Source organism: Cnephaeus nilssonii (genome assembly GCF_951640355.1).
Source record: "Cnephaeus nilssonii genome assembly, chromosome: 5".
Classification (NCBI taxonomy): Eukaryota; Metazoa; Chordata; class Mammalia; order Chiroptera; family Vespertilionidae; genus Cnephaeus; species Cnephaeus nilssonii.
The window spans coordinates 30,501,652-30,527,738 of NC_137076.1; the positions used below are offsets into that span (position 1 = coordinate 30,501,652).

Genomic DNA, 26,087 nt, shown 5'->3' on the forward strand with positions numbered 1-26,087 from the left:
CAGGACAGAGAAGTATGACTGGAGGACATCTGACACAGACAAAAACTGAGCTTTGCCCCTTGGGAGCAGATCAAAAAAACAAAATGAACTGAGTGACGAGAAAATATTGGTCCGTTCTTTATCCAGTGGAAATATAGAGACCATAAGTGGGCAGTAGCATTATTTAATTTATATATATATATATATATATATATATATATATATATATATATATATATTTTATTGATTTTTTTACAGAGAGGAAGGGAGAGAGTTAGAAACATCGATGAGAGAGAAACATCGAGCAGCTGCCTCTTGCACGCCCCCTACTGGGGATGTGCCCACAACCAAAGCACGTGCCCTTGACCGGAATCAAACCCGGGACCTTTCAGTCCGCAGGCTGACACTATCCACTGAGCCAAACCGGTTTTGGCGCATTATTTAATTTTTTAACCCTCACCTGAGAATATGTTTTTAGAGAGAAGAAAGGATAGAGGAAGACAGTGAGAAAGTGTGTGTGTGTGTGTGTGTGTGTGTGTGTGTGTGTGTGTGAGAGAGAGAGAGAGATGTGAGAAACATCCGATTGGTTGCCTCCCCTATGTGCCCAAACCAGGGATCAAACCCACAACCTAGGTATGTGCCCTGCCCTGGAATTGAACCCACAACCTTTTGTGTAGCAGGCAATGCTCCAAACAACTGAGCCACCCAGCCAGGGCAGCAGTAACATTATTTTTTAAAAAATATTTTTATTGTTTTTTTTTACAGAGAGGAAGGGAGAGGGATAGAGAGTCAGAAACATCCATGAGAGAGAAACATCAATCAGCTGCCCCCTGCACACCCCCAACTGGGGATGTGCCCGCAACCAAGGTACATGCCCTTGACCGGAATTGAACCTGGGACCCTTCAGTCCACAGGCCGACGCTCTATCCACTGAGTCAAACCAGTCAGCAGTAACATTATTAATCAATTACTATACAATATAGGAAGAATCATCCTGTCAATATTCAGCAAAACTACTAGCAACAAGATGTAAGACAGGAAGATATTTCCATTCTATTTTTGATTTTCAATTAAATATCTAAGAGGTATTTGAAAACACCTAGAAGCAGCATTTCAGAAATTAGGAGCGTTTCCTCAAGGGACTGACACCTATAAACTGAAAGTCCATCTCCTAACTCATTCCCACCACAACTAAGGCGCTCACCTGGCCTAGAAAACCTTGTCCTAATTGTCCCAGACAACTGAGGAAGACACAAGTCTGGTTTCCCTTCCACTCTGTGGAGCTGCAGAAGCATGCCTCCTCTTGTTCTTTGCCTGGTGACCATTGATGTAAGCAATATTTAGGTTTTCACTGTTCGGATGATTAGGTCTTGTTAGAGAAAGAAAATGGTAGCTGCATAGACATTAAAGAAAAATACACCAAAAAGAAAAATGCCAAAAGGTGTATGTCTTTAGTACTACCACACTAGAACATATACAGAATATTGACACAATTATATGAACAGTTAATCCTTCAGAATGGGATATTTGAATAGATCCTATTAAGGAAACATAATAATACTTGCAAGTATAAAACTTGATAGAGAAACCTACATAATTGTTTTTTCAGAAACAATGTAGAAAACAACATTTAACCAAAATCGGAGATTGTTTGAATCACATTTAAAAAATGAAAGAATGGAACACTGGATAATCACATGTAAAAAAATTGAATGTAATGAAACATACTGGGTTTATCATTTAGAGAGCAGTCAGCTGTAGGAAAAACTTCCACTAAGTGCCAAATGTAGTCACAATGCTGATTTCAGTCCTGGAAATACCCAGAATGAAGAGATGCAGGGTCAGCACAGCCTCTCGGCAATGCAACCTGGGAACTGAATTTGCTGCATTTATCAACATTAAATGTATCAGTGAAGCATCCATCTTAGATAAAAACTGCTGTTTGAAATTTTAACCCTGCTATTTTGGCTTCTGTAAACGTTTGCTTGCTTAAATAATAGGGAAAATAAGACTACTCCCATTCCAAAGAGGCCATAAACTATGCCCCAGACAGAGTTGTCAGTGCTGGCACCAGGCCAGGCCTTGAGATATGGTCTCATGGCCCCTTCCCAGCACACAGGCCTTCTTTCTCAGAAAGTCTGGAGGTCTCATTCCAAATTTGGAAGACAAAGAACTGGAAAAAGTATAAATAGGAAGGGATTCCTCCATGTTGGGGGCTCAGAATTTGAAAGACACATTTTTCTCTGGGCCTGCGCATAATTATAATAAAATGTAACTCCCCTTTCTCTAAACATTGCTTGGTTTTTCTCCAGTCTTCTGTAACATCAGGGTGGATGCAAGAAACAAATCTACCAATAGAAACACAAGATGCCTACAGATATCATGTAATTAGCAGATGGGAGATGAAGGGGATGACAGTTTTAATTTTTCCCCTTTTGAGATTTTTTTTAAAATATATTTTATTGATTTTTTTACAGAGAGGAAGAGAGAGGGATAGAGAGCTAGAAACATCGATGAGAGAGAAACATCGATCAGCTGCCTCTTGCACACCCCCTACTGGGGATGTGCCCGCAACCAAGGTACATGCCCTTGACCGGAATCGAACCTGGGACCCTTGAGTCCGCAGGCCGACGCTCTATCCACTGAGCCAAACCGGTTTCGGCCCCTTTTGAGATTTTTTTAATGAAAGGATGTAAATTACCCTAAACATGGTCATCACTGGTTTCTTTTCCTCAGTGTGTTTCACACATGCTGGTGTCTGAGGTTGTGGGTCACACAGTTTACTCATGCATTCCAGTGATCATGGATTGGGGGATGTTTCAAGTTTTTGTGTGTTTTTTCTCTTGTGAAAAACGCTGCCCCTGTCCATCCTATTTCAGTTCCCAGTGCCCATGAGTAACACATTCTCTATACCTTGTAGAAAAATTACTAAGTTGTAGACTATGGCTAATTTAAAATTTACAGGAAATGCCAATTGAGTGTATGAATTCATCTTCCCCCCTTCCTGCATAAGTTTCTTTATTCTACATGCTTGACATTGGAATTGCTGAACTTAATTTTTGCCTTTTCTAGTACCATTTAAGACGATGAAAAAGACAAGCCACAGAACCCAAGGAACTATTCTCGAATCATATATCTGATAAAACACTGTGTCAGGAATACATGAAGACCTTTGGCAAAACAGTAATGAAAAACATCCCAATAAAAAATGTGATCTTTTTTGGAAATAGGATCTTTGCAGATGTCATCAAGTTAAGATGAAGCCATTAAAGTGGGTCCTAATCCAACAGGAATTAAGTCCTTATAAGGAGAGGATCATTTCATGTGAAGGCAGATACAGAGGGAGAAGGCCATGTGATGACAGAGGCGGAGATTGGAGTGATGCAAGCCAAGCCAAGCAATGCCAAGGCTTGAGGCCCCCACCAGAGGCCAGGAAGTGGCGAGGAAGGGTTCTACCTAGAGTCCCAGAGGGAGCGTGGCCCTGCTGCCACACTGATTTCAGGCATCTGGCCTCCAAAACTGCGAGAGTAAATGTAAGGCACCTCGTTCAGTGGTTTGCCTCTCATTCTGGAAATACATGCCCTCTTTTCCATGTAACTTTTCACAAGTTATAGATGCTCCAGGTAGCCCTGGCCAGTTTGGCTCAGTGGATGGAGTGTCGGCCTGCGAACTCAAGGGTCCCGGGTTCGATTCCGGTCAAGGGCGTGTACCTTGGTTGCAGGCAAATACCCAGTGGGGAATGTGCAGGAGGCAGCTGATCGATGTTTCTCTCTCATCGATGTTTCTAACTCTCTATCCCTCTCCCTTCCTCTCTGTAAAAAAATCAAAGAAATGTATTTTTAAAAATGCTCTAGGTAATGATCATCAAAGCCAGCTTACATCACAAAAAAATAAGTCACCTCCTTTTAAAATATATATATATATATATATATTTTATTGATTTCAGAGAGGAAGGAAGAGGGAGAGAGAGAAACATCAATGATGAGAGAGGTCACTGATCTCTGCCTCCTGCATGTCCCCCACTGGGGATTGAGCCCGCAACCCAGGCACGTGCATGTGCTGGACTGGGAATTGAACCATGACCTCCTAGTTCATAGGTCGAAGCTCAACCAGAGTCACACCAGCTGGGGTAAATCACCTCCTTTTTGAGACTTTCAGGCTGACCCAGGAAAAAGGTATGAGCACAGGAGGCAGCAGCACACCTGAGCTTTTCAGGCAATACTTTGACAGGCTGGCATGTGGGGGAAGTCCCCCATAGCATGAGACTGTCCCGAGACAAAGGCAAGGGGACCACGCTACCCGAACGGGGAGGGGTGGAAGAAAACTCCCTGGGGAGAAGGGAGTCAGAGAGGGGCTCACATGCTTAGGTGATGTCCCTCTGCAGCCCAGCGGGAAGTCTTTGGGTCAGAGAGCTCCAAAGGGCAGCAGCAGCCTGGTTCTTTTATAGCTACAGGCATTATCTTATTTATGGTTAGCAGCTGCCGGGCACAGTTCTATGGGTATGAAAAGCAAGCATGCTTCAAATAGCTAAAATCTGCTCATTTGGGCTATGTCGAAAACAACTGATGTGTGAAATTTTGAGATTAGCGCCAGTGGGCCTTTGAACCAATGCCTTGTGGTCAAGAATGAACCACACAGGACCAATATACAGAGGCTGTTTTTGTCTCATGCATGTAACACTTCCAGATTCTTTGTGCCTCTTGCCGGAATATACAAACAACCTTTGGATTGTTCTCATCAAAATATCAGATCTGGATATGGTCACCCCTCCAGATCTAATTTACAATTATCTGCAAATATAGGGAACAGAAGCAAGTGTTAAATAATAGCAGGGAGATGCAACTAGAAAACCTATGAAAATTTCCATGTGATTTATTATATTCCACAATTACATACAAAGAATAAAAAAGGAAACTTTTTTTAAGGAGATATAAAGGAGAGAATAAATTTAAATGTATGGATTTTATTGGATCCCAATGCAAACACTCTTAACAGCACAGGTTTTAAAATTATGTCGTCCAATTAGGGAAATGGGCCAGTGCCTATATGTTTGAATATGTTAAGGGATCATGGTTAGGTGTGATAATAGCATTGGTTACAGTTATGTTAAGCAAACAGATATATTCCAAATATTTAAGGATAAAATTATATGCTTAAAAATGTCTCGCCGAAACCGGTTTGGCTCAGTGGATAGAGCATCAGCCTGCGGACTGAAGGGTCCCAGGTTCGATTCCGGTCAAGGGCATGTACCTTGGTTGCGGGCACATCCCCAGTATGGGGTGTGCAAGAGGCAGCTAATCGATGTTTCTCTCGATGTTTCTAGCTCTCTATCCTCTCCCTTCCTCTCTGTAAAAAATCAATAAAATATATTTTTTAAAAAAATGTCTCAAATTATCCAGAGGGAACTGGGTGTTATAGGGAAGACACTTGATGGAAAATGGTTGAAGGCTGGTAATAGATATTATGAGATTTTCTGAAACCATTCTACTTACACAAAGTATGAATTTTCCCAAAATAAAATATTGAAAATAAACAATGAAGAACTAACTACTTACGAATGGATCTTTAAAGTAAATTCTCTATAATGATGCTGTGTAATGCAACCTCTTTCCTAAAAGGTGATGTTGTGGATTCATTATTGATTCAAATTTTTCAATCCCCTGAGAAACAGTCTGCTCATGGCAGCAAGACCCTAATTCTTCTCCCTTTCAGTGTGAGCCATGCGACCTGCTGAAGTCAGTGCTAGGTGAGCGAATGTTGTAAGGAAAAATCCTGAAATGTGTTTGTGCATTTGGCTTCCCTCTGTGCCCGAGTGACCCATCATGAGGAACCTTCCCCACGGTGCTATGGATTAAGCTTCAGCCCCAAAATGGACGTACTTGGATCAGAGCCAGTTCAGCTTCCAGAATGGACTTGAAGACCCATCAGTTGGGTAACCTACCCAAGCCCATGGCCAAACTGTGAGCATGAACAGAAATGGTTATTGCAGCATGTAAGAAACAAAATTGGACTAATAGTCATTTACACAATTACAATAAATTTAACAATTACACAATCGACAAGTTAATGTCAGGCAAAACATGCCGCTTATTAAGTAGAAATTTTCTGTTTCACTCTTGCCACATAGCAGTTTCACTTGGGTGTTTTACAGAAAAACAAGATGGCATTGTATTAACTACGTTACATTATATCCACTTTGGGAGCCATTCTGGTGTCGTCTGTTCTTTTCCTTTAACAATTATCACAATCGAAAATATTTCATATGACAATTACCATTCAAGAGTTCATCTGGTGGAACCACTGTTGGTTAGAAAACTAGAGTAAAAACGCAATATTTGGAAAGAAATTTAGACTGTGAGAAAAACTAGAGGTCCAAATTACTCCCAGCATATGTCATTCTGTTACCGTAAAAGTAAGCACTCTGTGAAATGTTGGAATTCATAAAAACCCACTAAAAATAACTGAAACTTTCTACTTAAAAAAATGTTTTTAAAATAGATTTTTATTGATTTCAAAGAGGAAGGGAGAGGGACAGAAACATCAATGACGAGAATCATTGATCAGCTGCTTCCTGCACACCTCCTACTGGGGATCAAGCCTGCAACCCTGGCATGTGCCCTTGACCGGAATCGAACCCAGGACCCTTCCGTCCACAGGCTGACACTCTATATATCCACTGAGCCAAATCGGCTAGGGCGAAACTTTCTACTTTTTAATAATTCATCAGAATTTAATATTCTAATAACTATCTACATCTTAAAAGTTAAATACAAGTCACTTGTAAATCTCTGTGGGCTTACTGTATATTTGGGTTTCAGGAAACACACTGAGGAAATACTACAGCCCTGCAGTAAAACACACAATCACAAAGGCTCCTGCCATTCAAACACCCGAACTCTCTCTGACATACACACAGGGCGACGTGACACAAACTCCGACGCACTGACAAAGGTGATGTCTCCAGAGACACACAGCCAGGCCCTCTGCAGCACCCATGCGACAGCTCTTACCTCCTCAGGATGAGCCAACATCATGTACTTCTCTCTCCTCCTGGAATGGGACATGACACTTCCTGAACCTCAACAGAACAAGCCTCTCTTCATCAGAACCGCAGGAGGCGGGCCTGAGCGAGCAGTCTCAGGGGCCCACTGTGGCTGGGATTCGGACGTTCCAGGCTACCCCTGCAGCTTTAGGATTCTTCTAGAAATGCACTCATCACTCTGCTGAGTGAGGACAACGAAGGCATCCTGCCTTGAGTCCCCTTGGCCTGCTGGTCTCATGTGCCGGCTCCATCTGCCCTGAGCGGCCCCAAATCCTCAAGTGAGACAGTGGGCGGCCACTTCAGAGGTGGCTTTCGCAGGACCCAGGGGAGGAACTGAGCTTCCCTTTCTCCCTACGCAGCCTCTTCTCTGAGTCTCTGCCCCACTGACCTACCCTGCGTACTTCCAATAAGGCTGAGCCCCTAGGTATCTCTGCAGAACTTCTTAAAAGGCTGCTGGGTGTCTGCGGAGACTCTGAGATCTCCATTTCCCACAGGCCACTGGGGTTGAGACTATGCAGAGCACAGGGGTTAGAAGTGGACATGGGCAGTGGCAGGTGGCTCTGGATCCTTGGATGGGTCATGGGGGGTTGTTGTAGATGATGGGGTCATACTGGAGAAAGGTGGGCCCTGATCCAATAATTACAAACACTAGGCCATCTGAAAAGACAAGCATGCACACAGGGAGAAGGCTGCCCTGTGAAGATTCGAGTGAAGCTGCCTCAAGCCAATGAATTTCCAGAAGCTGGGAAGCGCTGGAACACATGCTTCCCTGGCACTTTCAGAGGAAGCTGGTCCTGCCAACACCTTGATTTTGGACTTCTGCCTACAGAACGAGGAGACAAAAGTTTCTGTTGTCCCAAGCCATCCACTTGATTTTCCTTGAAAATAAAATACACATTGTTTTTTTTAAAGTAAACTCATATGAAAGAACTGCACTTAATTCTGTGTAACAGAAACCTCCCCAAAGCTACTAGATGAGGAAGGTGTTTGTTTTCACAAAGAGCTGGGTCAGCACACCTAAAAATCCAACAGATCAACGAAGCCCCAAGTGTTTCATTTTGCTGCAACACTATAGTTTTTGTGGTGGAGGCAGGATCAGAGAACCACTGGAAGTATTAAGAACAGTGTTTGCTATACAAAGTAGACTTTATGAACTATGTTACCATCTAGAGAAGAGGATGAATCATAGTATTAGAGTCACTTACCATGAGTTTGGATTAGTGGTCTGGAGGACACCTTACAGTTTCTGGGAAAATACAGGTTGTGAGTACCTGACTACACAAGTGTCTGGATCCTTGATACCGAGCGAGGTCATGGAGATGTCTGTGGAAGCCTGTACCTCTGAGAAGAGTGGAAGTCAAGCACTTGTGTTTCTTTTGATGATACTCTTTATCAGTCGGGCAAAGAAACCAGGAAGAGGGGCTGAAAGCTGGGATCTAGAAGTCCCTATATGTCTTTCTATCACACTTTAAAGTGGCTCCAAAAAGTAATGGCTTCATTCACTTCTGCCTTCCAAATCTGATGCCAAGTTCGGCTACTGGTGAATTAGAACACGGAATCATAAAGGATTCTGGGACCTGCAGTTCCCATGGGCCACGTTGACATAGCACAATCCAACAGAACCATCTCAAACTCTCTCTCTCATGGTGATATCACAAGCGTTTCTTAAGTAAATGCCTACTGTCCAATTCCCAATCACAAGCAAGAACAACAGGGACGGGCAAAAGCTGAAAACAACAATTCATATAATTTCATAATTATAAAAACTACTTACAAGAAAAGTGGAAGACTCCTCTGGCCAAAAAGAAATAAAGACTCTCAATAAGAAAGGTAGAAAATATATGATGGTTGATATCCATATCTGCCACATTAAGTCAGTAAAAAACACCCAACAAATAACAAAGTGTAATTGTTCCAATAACTCCTTAGAGGACCATTTAAAGTCCACAAACTAAAGATAAAAGTTTTGTTTACTGAAATGTAAGAAAAAACACTACATGCAAATTTTATGTACTATAGCTAAGAGTACTTGAAGAGTTATTTTTCACCTAAATGTTTACTTGCAAAAGAACTGGAAATATACTACCTATGGGTCCATTTTAATAATGAGATACTCATAAAGGCAATACCATATTTACAGCTTTCATAAGATTTCCCTCCTGGTGTGAATTTTCTGAAGCACTGTGCATGAATTCACTTGCAGGAGGACTTCCCACATTATATATGCAGTGTTTTTCTGTAGTGTGTGTTCTCGTATGTCTTCTTAAGGATGAGGAACAACTGAAGGCTTTCCCACATTGCTTACATTCATAAGGTTTCTCTCCAGTATGCATTCTCATATGTATTGGTAACGATGATGGCCATTTGAAGACTTTCCCACATTCCTTACACTCATAAGGTTTCTCTGCAGAGTGTTTTCTCACATGCTGTTGCAAAAGTTCAGGCCAACTGAAAGCTTTCCCACATTGCTTGCATTTATAGAGTTTTTCGGCAGTGTGCCTTTTCATATGTTTTTGTAAGGATATGTGGCAATAGAAAGCTTTCCCACATAGTTTGCATTCATACGGTTTGTCTCCAGGATACATTCTCACATGTTCTCGAAAGCAAGCAGGCAAATTGAAGGGTTTTCTACATTGTTTACATTCATAGGGCTTCTCTTTAGTGTGTGTTCTCATATGTTTTCGTAAGGATACGGGCCAGTTGAAACTTTTTCCACATAGAGTGCATTCATAAGGCTTCTCTCCAGTGTGCACTCTAATATGTCCTTGAAAGGACGAGGGATGGCTAAATGCTTTCCCACATTGGTTACATTCATAGGGTTTCTCTCCACCATGAGTTCTTTCATGCCTTCGGAATGACTGGAGGTAAATAAAGGTTTTCCCACACTGTTGGCATTCATAGGGTTTTTCTCCAGTGTGAATCCTTTCATGTCTTCTAAAGGATTGGAGATAAATGAAGGTTTTCCCACACTGTTTACATTCATAGGGTTTCTCTCCAGTGTGTGATATCATGTGTCTTCGAAAAGCTGAGAAGTAACTGAACGCTTCTCCACATTCCTTACATTTATGTGGTGTCTCCCCAGTGTGTGATATCATGTGTCTTCGAAAAGTTGAGGAATACCTGAAAACTTCCCCACATTCCTTACATTTATAGGGCTTCTCTCCAGTGTGTGTGATCATGTGTCTTCGGAAAGTTGAGGAATAACTGAAGGCTTTCCCACATTCCTTACATTTATAGGGCTTCTCTCCAGTGTGGGATCTCAGATGACTAGTAAGACTTGAAAAATCAATGAAGGCTTTCCCACATTGCTGACATTCATAGGTTTTCTCCGCAGTGTGAATCCTGATATGCCGGTTGAGGGAAGAAGTGCGAGGAAAGGTTTTTCCACATAACTTACATGCATAGGGCCTCTCTCCTTTGTGGGTTCTCACATGCACTCTTAGGTCTGAAGAACAACTGTAGGCCTTCCCACAGTCCTGACATTGATACGGTTTGTGTCTAGTGTGAATGGCAATGTGACTCTGTAGAGATGAATGATGCATGAAGACTTTTGCATATGCACTGCATTCATTCTGTTTTACATCAGTAAAGGTTTTCTGGTACAGATTAAGATTTGAAGTCTGATTGAAGCCTTCCGCACATTGATCATTACTTTCACAGAGTCTCTCCACCACATAATTTCTGTTAAAAAATGAGAAACGTGTTATCAATAGTTTGACTAATAATGATTTCTTGCCCTAGTGGGCTTTGCTCAATGGTTAGAGCGTTGGCCCACAGACTGAAGGATATCAAGTTCAATTCCAGTCAAGGACACAGACCTCAGTTGCAGGCTCAAAGACTCGATTCCCAGTCCCAGTCAGGGCACATGTGGGAGGCGACCAATCAATGTTCTCCACCCCCCCCCACCCCCACCCATTCCCTTCCACTCATTCTAAAAATCAATGGAAGAAATATCCTCAGATGAGGATTAACAAAACATAAAAATAAATAATAATTTATTAATATTTATTAATATTAGAATTACATTCTCACCAATTTCAGTAAATATGTTGTTTTCTACCCTAAGTAATTTGTTTTAAAGTGGAATGAACAGAATGGATTGCCCACAGCCATTATGAAAACAGTGTTTCCTAAACATGGGCTTTTCTCCTAATTCTTTTCAACTGTTTCTAACACTCAACATCTAAGTCATATTTAATAAAGGTGTTTCTTTTGTGTGTGAAAATCTGAATAAACAAATTTGATCTAGGCTTATGTGGGTTGTTAGTTTGTTTGCTTTTTAAATTTCAAGACATAATAAGATTCCTCCAGGAATGCAACTCACCTCAGATCTCTCCACTGGTTTGTGTGCTGATCTTCAATGCTAAGTTCTTCCCAAATTTTTCCTAAGATGGAGACCCAAGAATTTCTGGTGAACTTCGCTATTTTATCTTCCTTGGACATTTTATTCACATAAATATCCTGCTGAGAAACTGACCCATTGGACCTAAATTGAGTCTCATCATCTGAAAACAGAAAGGGAACAAATGTTAGCCAAATGTGACACTGAGGAGGTTAGCTGTGTCAGGACTTCATCAATAACAAGTACAAGAGGTCAAAATGGTAAGCAATTTAATAAACAGTGAAATTCTCACAAAGTTACAAAAACAAACTTTACTGGGCGGCCTAATAACCCATGAAACCTATATCCACTGATAACACTTTTCTTACATGAAAAGACAAACTCAGTCTAATACACAGATTCTCATTTTCATGGAGGAGCTATTTGATTCTAGCTCTATGACAGTTATGACAATGTCTTTCTTAATAATTAATGTATTTCCTTTCCACATTCCAAATCTGGGAACAGTCTTGATATGCAAAAAATGCATGTTTCCTAAGTGACTAAGGGAAGGAACACTGTCATTCTTACCCACGGAGGCCAGGTTTCTAAATGTTTCCAGCATCACATCTCTGTAGAGCTCCCTCTGAGCAGCATCCAGCAAAGCCCACTCCTCCTGGGAGAAGTCCAAAGCCACATCCTCAAAGACCACTGAGTCCTGAAACATCCAATATATGTGCAGGAGGATGAGTGAGACTCACAGTCCTGCGCAACTGGGCTCAATTCACCTAACATCTAGTCTATGACTCATCATCAGAACCTCATACTCCATGTCCACACTCAAGTTCTCAGAGATTTAAAGTGCCACTAACACAATAAACCTACCTCTACATTTTTACTGTGTTCACATCAAGACTTATTCTCTAACCAAAGGGTTCAGATGACTTTAGGGAAATTAAAGAAATTCTATGCAAATTAAACAAATATTCACACTTTATGAACCACCAATCCCATGTGACACAAACAACTTCAGCTCCTTCCCTACTGCGTACCACATCACTCAGTACTATGTGAAGCCCAAAGTAAAACCTGGATGAGGGCTTACATTTTTTAAAAAAATAATTTTATTTTTCAATTACAGTTGACATACAATACTATATTAGTTTCAGGTGTACAGCATAGTGATTAGACATTTATATAACTTACCAAGTGATCACCCTGATAAATACCCACCTGACAGCATACATAGTTATATTACAATATTACTGACTAAACTAGAGGCCCGGTGCATGGATTCGTGCACACTGATTAGAAGGTGGCTGGCAGGGCGGGACTGGGAGAGACAGGCCGGACATGCCCTGGAGCCAACCTCTCACAGTCCCTCCCTGGCCAGCTGCACCTGGGGCAGCACTGAGGCTTGAAGGTCATCTGTGGAGTGAGCGGGGTCCCTCTGGCAGGGGGTTCCTCAGCCTGGCCTGTGGGGATCGGGCCCAAACTGCCAGTCCAACATCCCCCAAGGGGTCCCCAAGTGTGAGAGAGCACTCTGCAAAGTTGCTGTTGCTCGGCAGCTCCTGCGTTGAGCATCTTCCCCCTGGTGGTCATTGCACGTCATAGCTATCGACCGGTTGGCTGTTTGGCCAGTCGGCCGATCACTTAGGCTTTTATATATATAGATTCCCTATGCTTTACTTTACATTCCCATGACTATTTTGTAATTACCAATTTGTACTTTTTAAAAAAATTTTGTTTTTGTTAATCCTCACCCAAGGATATTTTTCCATTGATTTTTTTTTTTTTTTTTTTAGTGGAACTGAGAGAAGAAGGGGGAGGGAGAAGAGGGAGGGAGGGAGAAAGAGAGAGAGAAATATTGATAAGAGACATGTCGATCAGTTGCCTCCTATATGCACCCCAACTAGGGCTGGGGATTGAACCTGCAACCCAGGTACGTGCCCTTGACTGGGAATAGAACCCAAGATCCTTCAGTGTGTGGGCCAACACTCTAACTCAGGAGTGGGGAACCTTTTTTCTGCCACCAACCATTTGGATATTTATAACATCATTTGTAGGCCATATAAAACTATCAACTTAAAAATTAGCCTGCTATATTTGGTCAAACATTTAATTAACTCACCCCTAATGCCTTGGCAGGGCCAGACCAAATGATTTCTTGGACCTTAAATGGCCCACGGGCCAGAAGGTCCCCACACCAGCCAGGGCCCGATTTGTACTTTTTTTCCCCTTTTATTTATTAAGGTATTACAAATGTGTCCTTATCCCCCCATTGTCAATTTGCACTTCTTAATCTCTTCCCTTTTTCACCCAACCCCCTTCCCACATGGCAACTGTCAGTTTGTTCTCTGTATCTATGAGTCTGTTTGTTTATTTTGTTTTTTAGATTCCACATATAAGTGAGATCATATAGTATTTTGTCTTTCTCTGACTTATTTCACTTAGCATAATACCTCTAGGTCCATCCATATGGCCAAAAATGGTAAGTTTTCATTTTTTTTATGGCTAAACAATATTCCATTGTATCTATGTACCATGTCTTTACCCATTCATCTGTCAATGGACACTTAGATTGCTTCCATATCTTGGCTACTGCAAACCATTCTGCAATGAACATAGGGGTGCATATATCATTTTGAATTAGTGTTTTGGATTTCTCATAAGAGTACTCTTGCTGACCTTGAGGACAAGGTTAAGAGTCCCTTTTTGCCAAGGAGTTCATTGAAATAAAAAACATCCAATGGTAAATGTTCCTTTGATTAAAAAACAGATAAAAGATTCGCCAGTGCCTTCCTACAAAGGAAACACTTCCTCATCTCAAATTCCAGAAGAAAGCTGATTCCCTGCACAATTTAGAGGCTGCACTTCCAATGTCTCTCATTTTCATATCCCTCCCATCTGAGCCCAAGAGTATGTCAGGCCAACCCCTAAGCTCATGAACCACTGAGCTACACGCTTCCTTTATTTTATTTTTTTATTTTATAATCCTCATCTGAGGAGTGAGGATATTTTTTCCCCACTGATTTTTAGAGAGATGAAGGGAAGGGGGGAGGGAGAGAAAGAGAGAGAAACACTGATGCCCCAACCAGGGGTGGGGATCAAACATGCAACCCAGGTATGTGCCCTTGACTGGCAATCGAACCCACAACCCTCCAGTGAGCAGACCAACACTCTAACCACTGAGCCATGCTGGCCAGTGCTGCACTTTCTTTAAGCCCTTGTTTTTTACTTATTTGTTTATTTTTTACATTTTTATTGATTTCAGGGAGGAAGGGAGAGGGAGAGAGAGAAATATCAACGGTGAGAGAGTATCATTGATCGGCTGCCTCCTGCACGTCCCACACTGGGGATCAAGCTCACAACCCGGGCTTATGCCTTGACCGGGTTGGTGCCTAGGTAAATGCTCAACTACTGAGCCACGCCGGCCGGGCTAAGCCCTTGTTTTTTTTAAAAAAAGAATATTAACCCACTGCCACCCATGAGCAGGAGACAGAGAAAATACTCTCAGTCAATTCTGCTGCCAGTACTTACCTATCCCACAGAGTAACAGCATAGTCGGACTATCCCTGTTGTTGGTACAGGGAATGACAGGAGGTCCCAGAGTCAGCTGAACTGCTGTTAGAACACCAGTTATCAGTAGTGTTTCCTCTAATCGATTCCCTTGCACACTGTGCAGAAGAAGAGGTTGACAGCTCAGGCCTGAGCTTTTTATCCTTAGAAACTACTGAGGCACAGCTGGCCTGGCTGGTGCCTGGGACCTCAGACTCAGAGGTTTCATACCACCCGAACTGACATCCCTCACACTGTCTACACTGACTGCGCAGACAACAGCATTGGTGCTGAACACCTGCTTTCCTTCCAGGAGTCTGAGCTTGGAGACATGCTAGCAGACGAAGCTCCTATCATCAGCTGCAGTAAAACTCCCAGGCACTGGGTCTCTGTGTGCCTCCCTGGTAGACAACATTTCACATGTTGTCACAACTCACTGCTGCTGGTGCACTCCGTCTGACTCCTGGGGAAGAACTCTTAACCACCCCCTGGTTTCCTCCAGCGTCCCCCGCCATGCACCTTTTCCCTTTGCTGACTTGTCCATGTCCTTTGTGGTTACAAATCATAGTCATGAGTGCAACTATAGGCTGAGTTGGGAGACTCCTACTAACAGGGCCTGGGGTGTGTGTTTGAGACACACAAGTAGATTTGCTAGAAAACCCCAACACACTGAAATATGGCAAAAGCACTGTCTGGGGAGGAAGGATGAAGAGGGGGGTATGGTACTCTGGTGCCAGCGTGGCTTTGGAGCTGTCCGTGGTCTGAAAGAACGGCTGAGTTGCTGTCTGATGGGAGATAAAGTTGACAGAGGTAAACATGAGAGATCTGACTCCAGGAGGGCTGGCTCACTGGATAGGTAGGCTGCTTCTGGCCCTGCTGGCTACGTGACAAAGAAGAAAAAAAGATAGTCTTGGTGAGGCCTTTGAGTTTTGTTCTCTCCTTTAGCAAGGAAAAAAAAAAAATACCCTGAGTTCCCGAAGGTGATCTTGGGATGGGCAAAAGTGCTAAAAGTTTGCATTATATCAAGAGAGAAAAAAAGTTAAATCAGTTCCCAGAGTTGGAGCAAAACTTTAGATAAACCAAGGGGAAGGGGGTAGGAGACTCAGCCAGCTGGGGCCGCTGTAGCCGCCTGACCCACCCATGCATTCTGGCCAGGACCTTCCCTGACAGCTGTAATTTTATCTCTGTAAACGCTGAGTTTATAACTAGTGCTTTATTATGGATTGAACTATGTTCTCCCAAAAAAGATACGTTGAAATACTAATCCCTGCCGTAACCGGTTTGGCTCAGTGGATAGAGCGTCGGCCTGCGGACTGAAAGGTTCCAGGTTCGATTCCGGTTGGGGGCATGTACCTTGGTTGCGGGCACATCCCAGGTAGAAGGTGTGCAGGAGGCAGCTGATGGATGTTTCTCTCTCAACGATGTTTCTGACTCTCTATCCCTCTCCCTTCCTCTCTGTAAAAAAAATCAATAAAATATATTAAAGAAATACTAATCCCTGGTACCTATGAATGTAATTTTACTTGGACATAAGGGCTTTGTAAGTATAACCACGTTACGATGAGGTCATTACAATGGGCCCAAATCCAATGTCCTTAGAAGAGGAAAATGACATATGAGGACAGAGAAGCACAGGGGAAATGGCCACGTGAAGAGGAACCAGAGACTGGAACTGCCACAAGCCGGGAATGCCAGAAGCTGTGACAGACAAGGAATGTTCCTAGACAAGGAATGAGGGGGCGTGACACTATCAATAACTTGACGTTGGACTTCAGCCCCCAGAATTGTGAGAGACCAAATTTTAAGGCCCCCAAACTGTGGGTGCTTCCTATGGCAGCCCTAGGAAACTAATACAGGGTGTGAGTGAATCTGCAATGAGAATAAAGGGGGAGGAGATTTTTTACTTAAAATGAGTGATTCCTGCACTTGTGCGTATGATAAAAACTGGTGCAAATGGTATATACATATAACTTCACCAGTGCTAGTGGGATCACCCCAATCTGTACAAAGAAAAAAGTATCAGTGAGACACAACTTCCCTGCTTTTTGCCACTGTGCATGGGTTGGAATGTAAACTTTAAGTATTAGAAACGAGATTAGGTCTCCATAACTGATGACTTTTTACTGTGATTTTTACCTACGTTCAAAAAAGAAAGAATGAAAATGAAAAGATAGGCAATCACTAAATGGGAGGTAGACTTTTGGAATTTTAACACATGGCGGGCGGATCACGAGCATTCTCGTGCTTTCATATTACACAGTGTTTTACATAAATGTTAAAGGCACGCCTTAAAATTAAATACCCATTGCATTTTGAAGTTATTTATTACATGTTCTTACAAGCTAATATCTTTTTAAAGTACGATACTTTGTAAAACGTTTTTTGTACTCGTTCAGTAGAAACTTATCTCGCTACTGGGTAAAGCAATAAAACTACTGGTGCGTAATGTGTTAAGTAAAAGTTTCCAGTTTGCTAAAGAATTCTTATAAAAACCTATTTCTTTTTTAAATATATTTTATTGATTTTTTTACAGAGAAGAAGGGAGAGGCATAGAGAGTTAGAAACATCGATGAGAGAGAAACATCGACAAGCTGCCTCCTGCACACCTCCTACTGGGGATGTGCCTGCAACCAAGGTACATGGTCTTGACCAGAATCGAACCTGGGACCCTTCGGTCCACAGGCCGATGCTCTATCCACTGAGCCAAACTGGTCAGGGCATAAACACCTATTTCTGATGACCTGTAGAGGCTGACAATTGTCCAGCAGTCAATTTGGACTTTCAGACAAAACAAAAAGGGCTTAGGACTGTCTCATTTCTACTTGCACTTGGGCCAGTTGTCTGCCCCGGCAGTGTCTCAGCCTTCCTACTGAGAAGAAAAGGTCCTGGTGTTTGATGGCATTCTGAATTCACAACACTTGCATTTACACTTCCTAGACCTGGCTGTAAGCTAAAACCCAACAGCGTCCAGGACGGGCTGTTTCGGCCTCCGTACACACTGCGCTGGCCTGAAAGCAGGTAGAAGCTCCATGAACAGGACTTCGACTCTGGAACGTGGGAGATTTCGAACAGCTCTCTGTGAGGCCCTAAACTGTGAAAACCACATGGATGCAACTGGGTCTGGTGGGATCCCTTACTGTTGTCTATGACAAAGGCTTTGTTCTACAACAGGATCATCTGAAACCAAGCTGCTCCTGTCACAACTGTTAGCGTCCACACTGGCAGATCACCTTCAGATGCCCTCTGCACTGTGAGGTGGGCGAACGGGTGCCGTGGATAAACAAAACTGTCCGAAACGGACCACCTCAGCAGTCCCTCTGAAACAAGGACTAGACTGAATTATTGGGTCTGCACCGAGAACTCTGAGCATACAGTGGGGCCTGTTGACCTGGCTGGCTGCCTGAGCATCAACCCATGCACCGAGGTCACCAGTTCAATAGCATGTCTTGCTGGGGTGCCCTGACTACTGTAAACTCTGAGTTTCCAGGGGAGCAAGTGTGCCCTCTGGGACTGTACTTCTCGGGTGTGTGTCCCATCAGGACACTGTCTTATCTGTGGATAAGGCACTCAGGTCAGCTTCAACTTACTGGCCAGAGTTGTGCAGTGCGGGAGTTGACACCTGAAGCCAGGTCAAAAACAACAGAATACAATAAAAAAAAGAAAAAAAAAGAAAAAGAAAAAAAACACAACAGAATACAGATGTTTGAGGAAGACCACCGCCACCCCACTCCCAGCTTTCTAAGACCTTTACGGTTACTGGGATTTACTTGAACTGGCTAAGTCCGGGACTCCTAAAGGGCATAACGAAAACCAATACTGCAGGTGGTTCTCACCCTACTGTAGAGGATCCTACTAATAATTTTGCTATAAAGGTATCTTGTGCAGCCCGGCTGGTGTGCCTCCGTAGTTGAGTGTCAACCCATGCAACAAGCGGTCACCGTTCATTCAATTCCCAGTCAGGGCACATGCCCAGGTTGCCTGCTCGATCCCCAGTAGGGGCATGCAGGAGGCAGCCCATTGATGTTTCTCCCTCATTGATGTTTCTATGTCTCCCTCTCCTTTCCTCTCTCTCTAAAAATCAATAAAAACACGTATTTGTTTGTTTTTTAAAAGATGCCTTGTTCAAGAGCCAAGGGAACAGACTGTGCAGAAGTGTTAGCCGAGCTGGCCTGAGAAAGTCCTCAGAAGTCCTGCTTGTGAGGTTGGCCCTTGGCGGGCATGTGAGAACTTGGATGTAGGGAGAGTTCCCAGCACCCTGATACAAGTAGCTCCCTCTGCCTTTTTTTTTTTTTTTTTTAATATATTTTATTGACTTTTCACAGAGAGAAAGGGAGAGGGATAAAGAGCTAGAAACATCGATGTGAGAGATACATCGACCAGCTGCCTCCTGCATACCCCCCACCGGGGATGTGCCCGCAACCAAGGTACATGCCCTTGACCGGAATCGAACCTGGGACCTTTCAGCCCGCAGACCGACGCTCTATCCACTGAGCCAAACTGGTTTCGGCACCCTCTGCCTTTTTATACAAACAATCAGACTTCTGCCAAAGACCTGCTCTCCTTCGACGAGTCTGAATTCTTGTTCCGGCCAGGAAGAAGCTGTCTACATGACTAGCCACCAGTAAAAACCCTGTTACTGAGTCTCTCGTTAACTATCCTGGTCGGCTTTTCAAATGTGCTGTCACCCCTGGCTGCTTTGTGATGTCACTAGAGGGGACCCTGGACCTGTTCTCCTTAGTACTGGGCCTTGGGCACCTTTCTTCTGGGCTGCCTGTGCTTTACTCTGGCATTGCAATAAACCATGGCCATGAGCAGGACTACAGGCTGAGTCCTGGGAGTCCTCCTAGCCCTCATAAATGGAATCAGTGCCCTTATAACAGAGACCCAAGAGAGCTTCCTGGACCCTTCCTCCTTTGAGGACACAGTGAAGAGACAGTATCTATAAACCAGGAAGCCGGCCTTCAACAAACACCAAATCTGTCAGCACCTTGATCTTGGACTTCCCAGCCTCCAGAACGGCGACAAATAAATGTTTGCTGTTTATAAAACCCTAGTCTGTGGTATTTTTGTTATAGCAGCCCAGCTGACTAAAACAGGAACTCCCAACAAACCCTACTTGAAACCATCAAATACTTTAACACTCTACAACATTCATTTTTAAAAAGTGCCACGGAGCATTCATTACATGCAAAAAACGTTGCAAAGAGTTTTTATACACATACATTAGCTCCTAGAGCCTTATAATAACTCTGTAAAGCAGACATTATTTTTATTTTTATTTTTTTAATATATTTTATTCATTTTTTACAGAGAGGAAGGGAGAGGGATAGAGAGTTAGAAACACCGATGAGAGAGAGACATCGATCAGCTGCCTCCTGCACACCCCCGACTGGGGATGTGCCTGCAACCAAGGTACATGTCCTTGACCGGAATCGAACCTGGGACCCTTCAGTCCGCAGGCCGACGCTCTATCCATTGAGCCAAACCGATTAGGGCATGTAAAGCAGACATTATTAAAACTGGTTCATAATAGAGGAAACGCAGAACAGTCCACGCATAACATCACACAAACTCCTACCACGTGCATGTCTTTCACATGCACCTTACAGCTGTTTTGTTCCCAGTGTGGTAAGGAGAGAAGCTAGATTTCCCGGCACTTTGAGCCAACAGAAGCATCCTGCTCCATGCTTACATCCTCATGGTCCTTCCCTGGTGAAGCCCTGTATCGATCCCCTGCTTTGTTTGAAGATCTGACCTCTGGCTCTTTCACTTAGTAAAGTTGATTTAGGTTACAGTGACCTGGGTCCTAGTACTTGCAGGCACTTGGGCTACAGCACTGACCAAAAAATTCTGAATCATGTGGATCTTAAATTCTTTCAGAGGAAAACAACAAATGAGCAAATCAAATATAAGCACTAAGGAAAATGTGGCATAGTGAGGGGATCAGGAGGGAGATACAGATCTTCACATGTTCATTTGTGTATGTATGTATATATCAGTATCAATATAAATATGAATGACTGGCTGAAAGGTAAAGAACAGTAAAATAACCCTTTGAAATAACACTGCGGATACCTAAATTGTTTAAAAATATATACGTATATTACATAAATGTATTACATATACACACACACACACACATATATATATATATATATATGTATCTTCATGCCAACATATTGGTTACACACATCAGAGTGAGAGAACCTGCCATTGGGGTTCATTTCAAGTGGGGTACCTGGTGTGAAAGCTTGTTCTACATTTAGGGCTGAATTTCATTTCACAGATGATTATTTTTTAATATCTGTCGACTGTACATATGTCATATACATTTTCCTACACTGATATTATCTTATACGATAGAAACGGTCAGCACCTTGAAACTCTAAAAGCAATTCATATGATTTGCCTGTAATCATGTTAGGAACTGCTGAAAACTATTTTACAATATTCAACATTCATACATCTTACCATTGGGGAATAGATGGTAATGTATATAACCTGGTAAAGGAAAAGTGATAAAAGAATATTAAAAAAAAAAAGAACATATAAATGGTTCGATGTTGTTTTCTCCAAACAATTAGGGACAAACAAGTATGCTCAGGATCTCCTTCCTGGTCAGCATACTAGAGACTCAATCCAGACCCAGCAGAAAACAAATGTACAAGAACTAAAAGAGAAAAACACCTTGTCTTTATGCCTACTTCTATCAATTGTATGTGTAGGACACCAACAGAACAAAAAAGTAATCACAGAATACGATTTTTAACAAGACTAAAAATTCAATATAAAAAAATTTAATTAGTACTACACAAGTCTAAAGAAGGCTATCAAAATAACCAAATGGAATAATTTATAAACATTAAGAAAAATAACAAAGTAAAATGAAAAGATTGCACATGTTCTTAAAATGGAGAACTCAGTGTTAGCAAAATAACCCTCTGAAAAAAGGCCTAACCTAAAGTCTTCAAAAAATTCCATTAAATCCCCAATCCAGATTTTTTTTTAGGACTTGAAAAATACTAATTTTATAAACCTAACAGGAAGAACAAAAAGAGCCAAAATGTCCTGAAGAACAAGGCAGGGGCCTGCCTATCCCAAAGTGAGGATTTTAAAGCCACAGTAATCCTGACATGATGGAATTAGAAGAGGAACGGACAACTAACTCCATGGAAAGGAACAACCTGAAGTGGCCCCTGTCTGTTAACTCACAGCAGGGCAGCCACAGAACAGTGGCAGAAATTGAAAACTAATACAGGAGACAGTGACAAAAAGTTATCCAAATAACAAGGATGCTTTACTCCCATCTCTTCCACAGGCAGCATCAATTCACTGTAGATGAAAGCAAAGTGTATTACCGATAACAGTAAACAACAGTGTACCTACGGTCACAAGTTCTCCACCCGGCCCAGGAAAAGAACCGATATTTTGGTGAATCTCTATAGTTCACCAACTCACCTACCACACTGTGTGGAAAAGTATTCATTTCCCCGCTGCCATATTGGAAGGTGTTGGGCACGTTCTTGCACTCCATTATGCTCTGCTTGGGGCTCTTGCCCCTCCCCACGACTGTCCTGTTATTCCCATTCTAGGTCTCATGGTTATCGGCCTTCGCCTTCCAGTGAACCACCTCACCCAGTCCCCAGTGGACCGCCTCCACCCGGCCCCCACCTGCACCTGGTCCCCCCCGTTACTCTGACTGACCCTTACAAGTGACATAATATCCTGCTCCCCCTACTCGGCCCCGCTGATGCCGTTTAGGTCTCAGCCCTCCTGCTAGCAGATGTAATAACACATTTAAAATTCTTTACCCATTTTGGCCTCGGGCGTTCCTCTTTCGGAGACCCTAACGGAAGGGGTTTTCTGTTTCTCGGACAGTCATTTCCCCAGTAGGACTCTCAAGGCTAATCCCTGGAATTCCTTTTCTTATATCACTCAAAGGAACAGAAGAAGGTTTAATAAATGGAAAGAAAGACACTCTCCCCCCCCACACACACATGAAATTCATCTCTTAGGAAATATTAACTTTCCTGCTCTATTAATTAGAAGTATTTTATATTTTGCGGGAAAATTGAGGCTCCAATAAGTGAATACGTACATCTTTTCAAGGGGACAAGCCCAGGTAGGGGCAGTGCTGAACTGGAACATAAACATAGATGACTTCAAACTCGAGATTTCAATGAGCCATCCCGTCACGTGGGAGACCCCTCCCGCCTGTGCTCCCTGAACAAAGGACACAGTGAGTCCCCAGTACAGGTGGCTTTGCAGGTGACTGCTCCACCGCACTGGGTCAGCTTCCCCAGTCTTCGGGGTTAGTTTCTCTCCCTTCAGGGGCCCGAATCATTTCCATCTTTCTCCTGGATACCAGAGTCCTGTCCGTCCTCCAAGGATTAATAACTGGGGTCGGGGTCAGTAGATCCGTCCTAATTTGGGGCCCACACCCAGGTCTCCCCAGACTCCCCGCCCATCCCGTTGGCTGTCCGATGAGAGGAGCCGACCAGGGGTGACATTCCCCGCCCCCCGGGTGGATGCAGCAAAGTGCATCAGAGTCGCCCGAAGCCCAGATTCTGAGACCCAGGACACAGCGCAGGGGCCGGACAGGACTCCAGGGCTCCAGCCCGAGCCGGAGGAGGAGACTCGGGTCGGGACCCGGGGCGTGCGGGGAGATCCGGCCCGCGGCCGCTTCCAGCCCCTCCGAGGCTCGGCCCGGCCCTACGTACTCACCATCTCCGGGCTCTCAAGGCGTCCCCTCCTGGGCCCACGCAGGTGTGAGCTACCTGGGGCTGCGCGGGGCAGGTGCGCACCAACGCTGCAATCTGCTGAGAGCGACGTCCACGCCCTCTTCCTTCCACGGGACCTCTGATTGGACCTTGTTCGGGACCCTGCGTCTCGAGTGGACGGTGTTCCGGCACGCCCACACCCGTGGGCCTCTGACGAGACTGTACTCGAGACCCGCCCTGGAACCTCTGATTGGACAGTTCTCCGGGATCCGCCCCTGCATCCTGATTGTTCCCTATGCACCGCCCTAATAGCTCTGATTGGACAGTTCTCTCAGGCCCCGCCCCCTACGTCTGAGTGACAGGCCGTCGGGACACTCTGGGCTGGCCTCAGCCCAGGACGTGGGCTCAGAGTAGCATCCTTTCCCTGTGGGTACGACATCTACCCGCAGCTCCGCCGCCGGGTCTGAGTCCTCCCCCTGGACCGGGACGTTCTAATTCAGTTTCTTCTTGGAGCGTTCTCGGTGCGGAGCTGGGACAGAACAGGAGGGTCTCCTGATCTGGGGTCAGCCCAGGGCGGAGCACCGTCGATCGGTGCGCTTTGTTTAAAAACAAAGACAATAGTGACGTCTCCGAGTGCACAGCAGGGCCCCGCTAGGTTTTGACTTGTGACCTTTGACACCGGGAGACCCCGCCCTCTGCCCTCATAATGGGGCTTGAGGTCAGCAACCCGAGGCCCCGGTTCCTTTGCCCTCAAAGTGGGAAGTGGGACCCTGCGGCCCCAGCCTGCCCACAGGGCTCCTCTCAGCACAGCCATAGAGGAGATGTTAGAATTCTCAGAGTGCATTTACGCTGCAAGGAAATTTCTGTCAGATCAGGTTTTCAGTGTATTCCAAGAGAATTTTGAAAATGAAAGAGCTCTGGTACTGCACAACAGTATGAATGTACTTCATATCACTAAACTGTACGCTTAAAAATGGTTGAGATGTTGAACTATATTATGTGTATTTTACCACAAATTTTTAAAAGTTTTTCTTTTTAAAAAGGCTATGCTACCCCTAAGGCAATTGAATTCCTATTTTAACTGGTATAAAACAACAAAAAAGCTTATATAACTTTGAGATAGACCTGAAAACTCTTTTTTCTTTTTACTCAATGTCTCCCCATTCACAATACAGACCAAAGGCAGAGGGCCTGAGCTGAGGTGTATATGGGGTGGGTTTACTCTGCCCCCTATTTCTGTACAGTCACTGTAAGAATACAGCCTGTGGTAAGCACCAGGAGGCCAACCTGAAAACTCTTAATACACCCAATAGATGGAGGCTAATGCATTTAATATGCCTGCTGCTAGAAAATATTCTCTCCTTTGAGATTAAGTGGTCACCCCAATTCTGATATCACTTGTCATTTTATTTACAATTTTAAAAATTCTTTTTTTATGGTCTCTGGAAAGGTTTGATATTACTTTATAAAAATTACTGTTCAGAGGACTAACCCATAAAAAAGCTTCGAGTTGCCCTGGCTGGGTAGCTCAGTTGGTTGGAGCATCACGTTGTCCTGATACCGGTTGAGGATTCTATCCCCAGCCAGGGCACATATAAGAGCAACCAATGAATGCATAAATAAGTAGAACAACAAATCAATGTTTCTCTCTCTCGCTCGCTCCCTTCCTCTCTCTAAAATCAATCTTTTTAAATTAAAAAAAATTTTTAAAGCTTTGAGTTAAAAATATTCATTGGATTTATAAGCTATTCAAAATAAAACATGGTTATATGATTTTTGTTTAATATGTATCACTAATTATTGTCAAGTTTTAACAAATCAGCATGGAATTTAGAAGTCGGCCTTCAGATCGGGTCCTGGCATGGACCTCTAGCACTCCTGTCTGTTTGTCATAACATGTCCAGAGATCTATCCTAGGTGCATCACTCTTAATAAACATGTCATTTCATTTATTAAGGTGGAAAATGAGGCTGGTCTCTGAATTATTGATAAAAAGCAAGAGAAGAGAATAACAACTATAGCAATCTGAGGGGTAAAAAATGTGATTAAAGGTATTTGGACCACACTAGCATGTTACTCATGCACAGAAAAAACAAAGCCAAGTTCAAATATGCAAGGAGTGAGAGGGCCAGGACAAAACAAATCCCTTCTCTCCCCCAGCCTTCCACCCTCCCTCCAAAGCCTCCCATTAGCAGAGCCCAATGGGAAGCTGTTGGCAACACAGAAACGTGTTCTGTGGCATTTCCACCCCACGTCACAAAGCAAAGTATGAAAGGGTAAGTGTGGCCAGCAGAATAACAGCCCCCTAAAGCTGTGCACATCCTATGTCACCTCCCATGGCAAAAGGGACCTTGCAGATGGGATTGGGTTAAGAATCCTGAGATGGGGAGTGACCCTAAAATCCCTGGGGGACCCAGTATCATCACAAGGGACCTCAAAGAGGAAGGTCAGAATCAGGGATGTGGTG

At 43.5% G+C, this 26,087-nt stretch overlaps 1 protein-coding gene across 3 annotated transcripts; it reads right to left on the reverse strand.

Annotated features, from left to right (window-relative positions):
- Positions 1 to 4,998: 4,998 nt before the first annotated feature.
- Positions 4,999 to 23,773, reverse strand: ZNF555 (zinc finger protein 555). Of its 3 annotated transcripts, none has more exons than XR_013813534.1 (4): positions 11,934 to 12,245; positions 11,346 to 11,526; positions 8,227 to 10,702; positions 4,999 to 7,899 (listed from the first exon to the last, which is right to left on the reverse strand). XR_013813534.1 is itself a non-coding variant. In XM_079771367.1 (4 exons), exons 1-4 carry the CDS (start codon positions 23,625 to 23,627, stop codon positions 9,136 to 9,138), a joined length of 1,878 nt encoding a protein of 625 aa, XP_079627493.1. In that variant the 5' UTR covers positions 23,628 to 23,773; the 3' UTR covers positions 4,999 to 9,135. The 3 variants fall into 3 exon arrangements, 2 of the variants coding, with proteins under 2 accessions (XP_079627493.1, XP_079627492.1); XM_079771367.1 differs by adding an exon at positions 23,625 to 23,773 and having other exon boundaries at positions 4,999 to 10,702; positions 11,934 to 12,060; XM_079771366.1 differs by having other exon boundaries at positions 4,999 to 10,702.
- Between the last annotated feature and the right edge of the window lie 2,314 nt (positions 23,774 to 26,087).

Bases quoted from the DNA above. Each gene is read 5' to 3' on its own strand.
- ZNF555 (XM_079771366.1), bottom strand. From the start codon at position 12,069: ATGTTTCAGGACTCAGTGGTCTTTGAGGATGTGGCTTTGGACTTCTCC. The intron at 11,527-11,933 runs GTAAGAATGACA...TTCTGTTTTCAG, and splicing joins TAGAAACCTGGCCTCCGTGG to ATGATGAGACTCAATTTAGG. The intron at 10,703-11,345 runs GTGAGTTGCATT...ATTTTTTAACAG, and splicing joins AACCAGTGGAGAGATCTGAG to AAATTATGTGGTGGAGAGAC.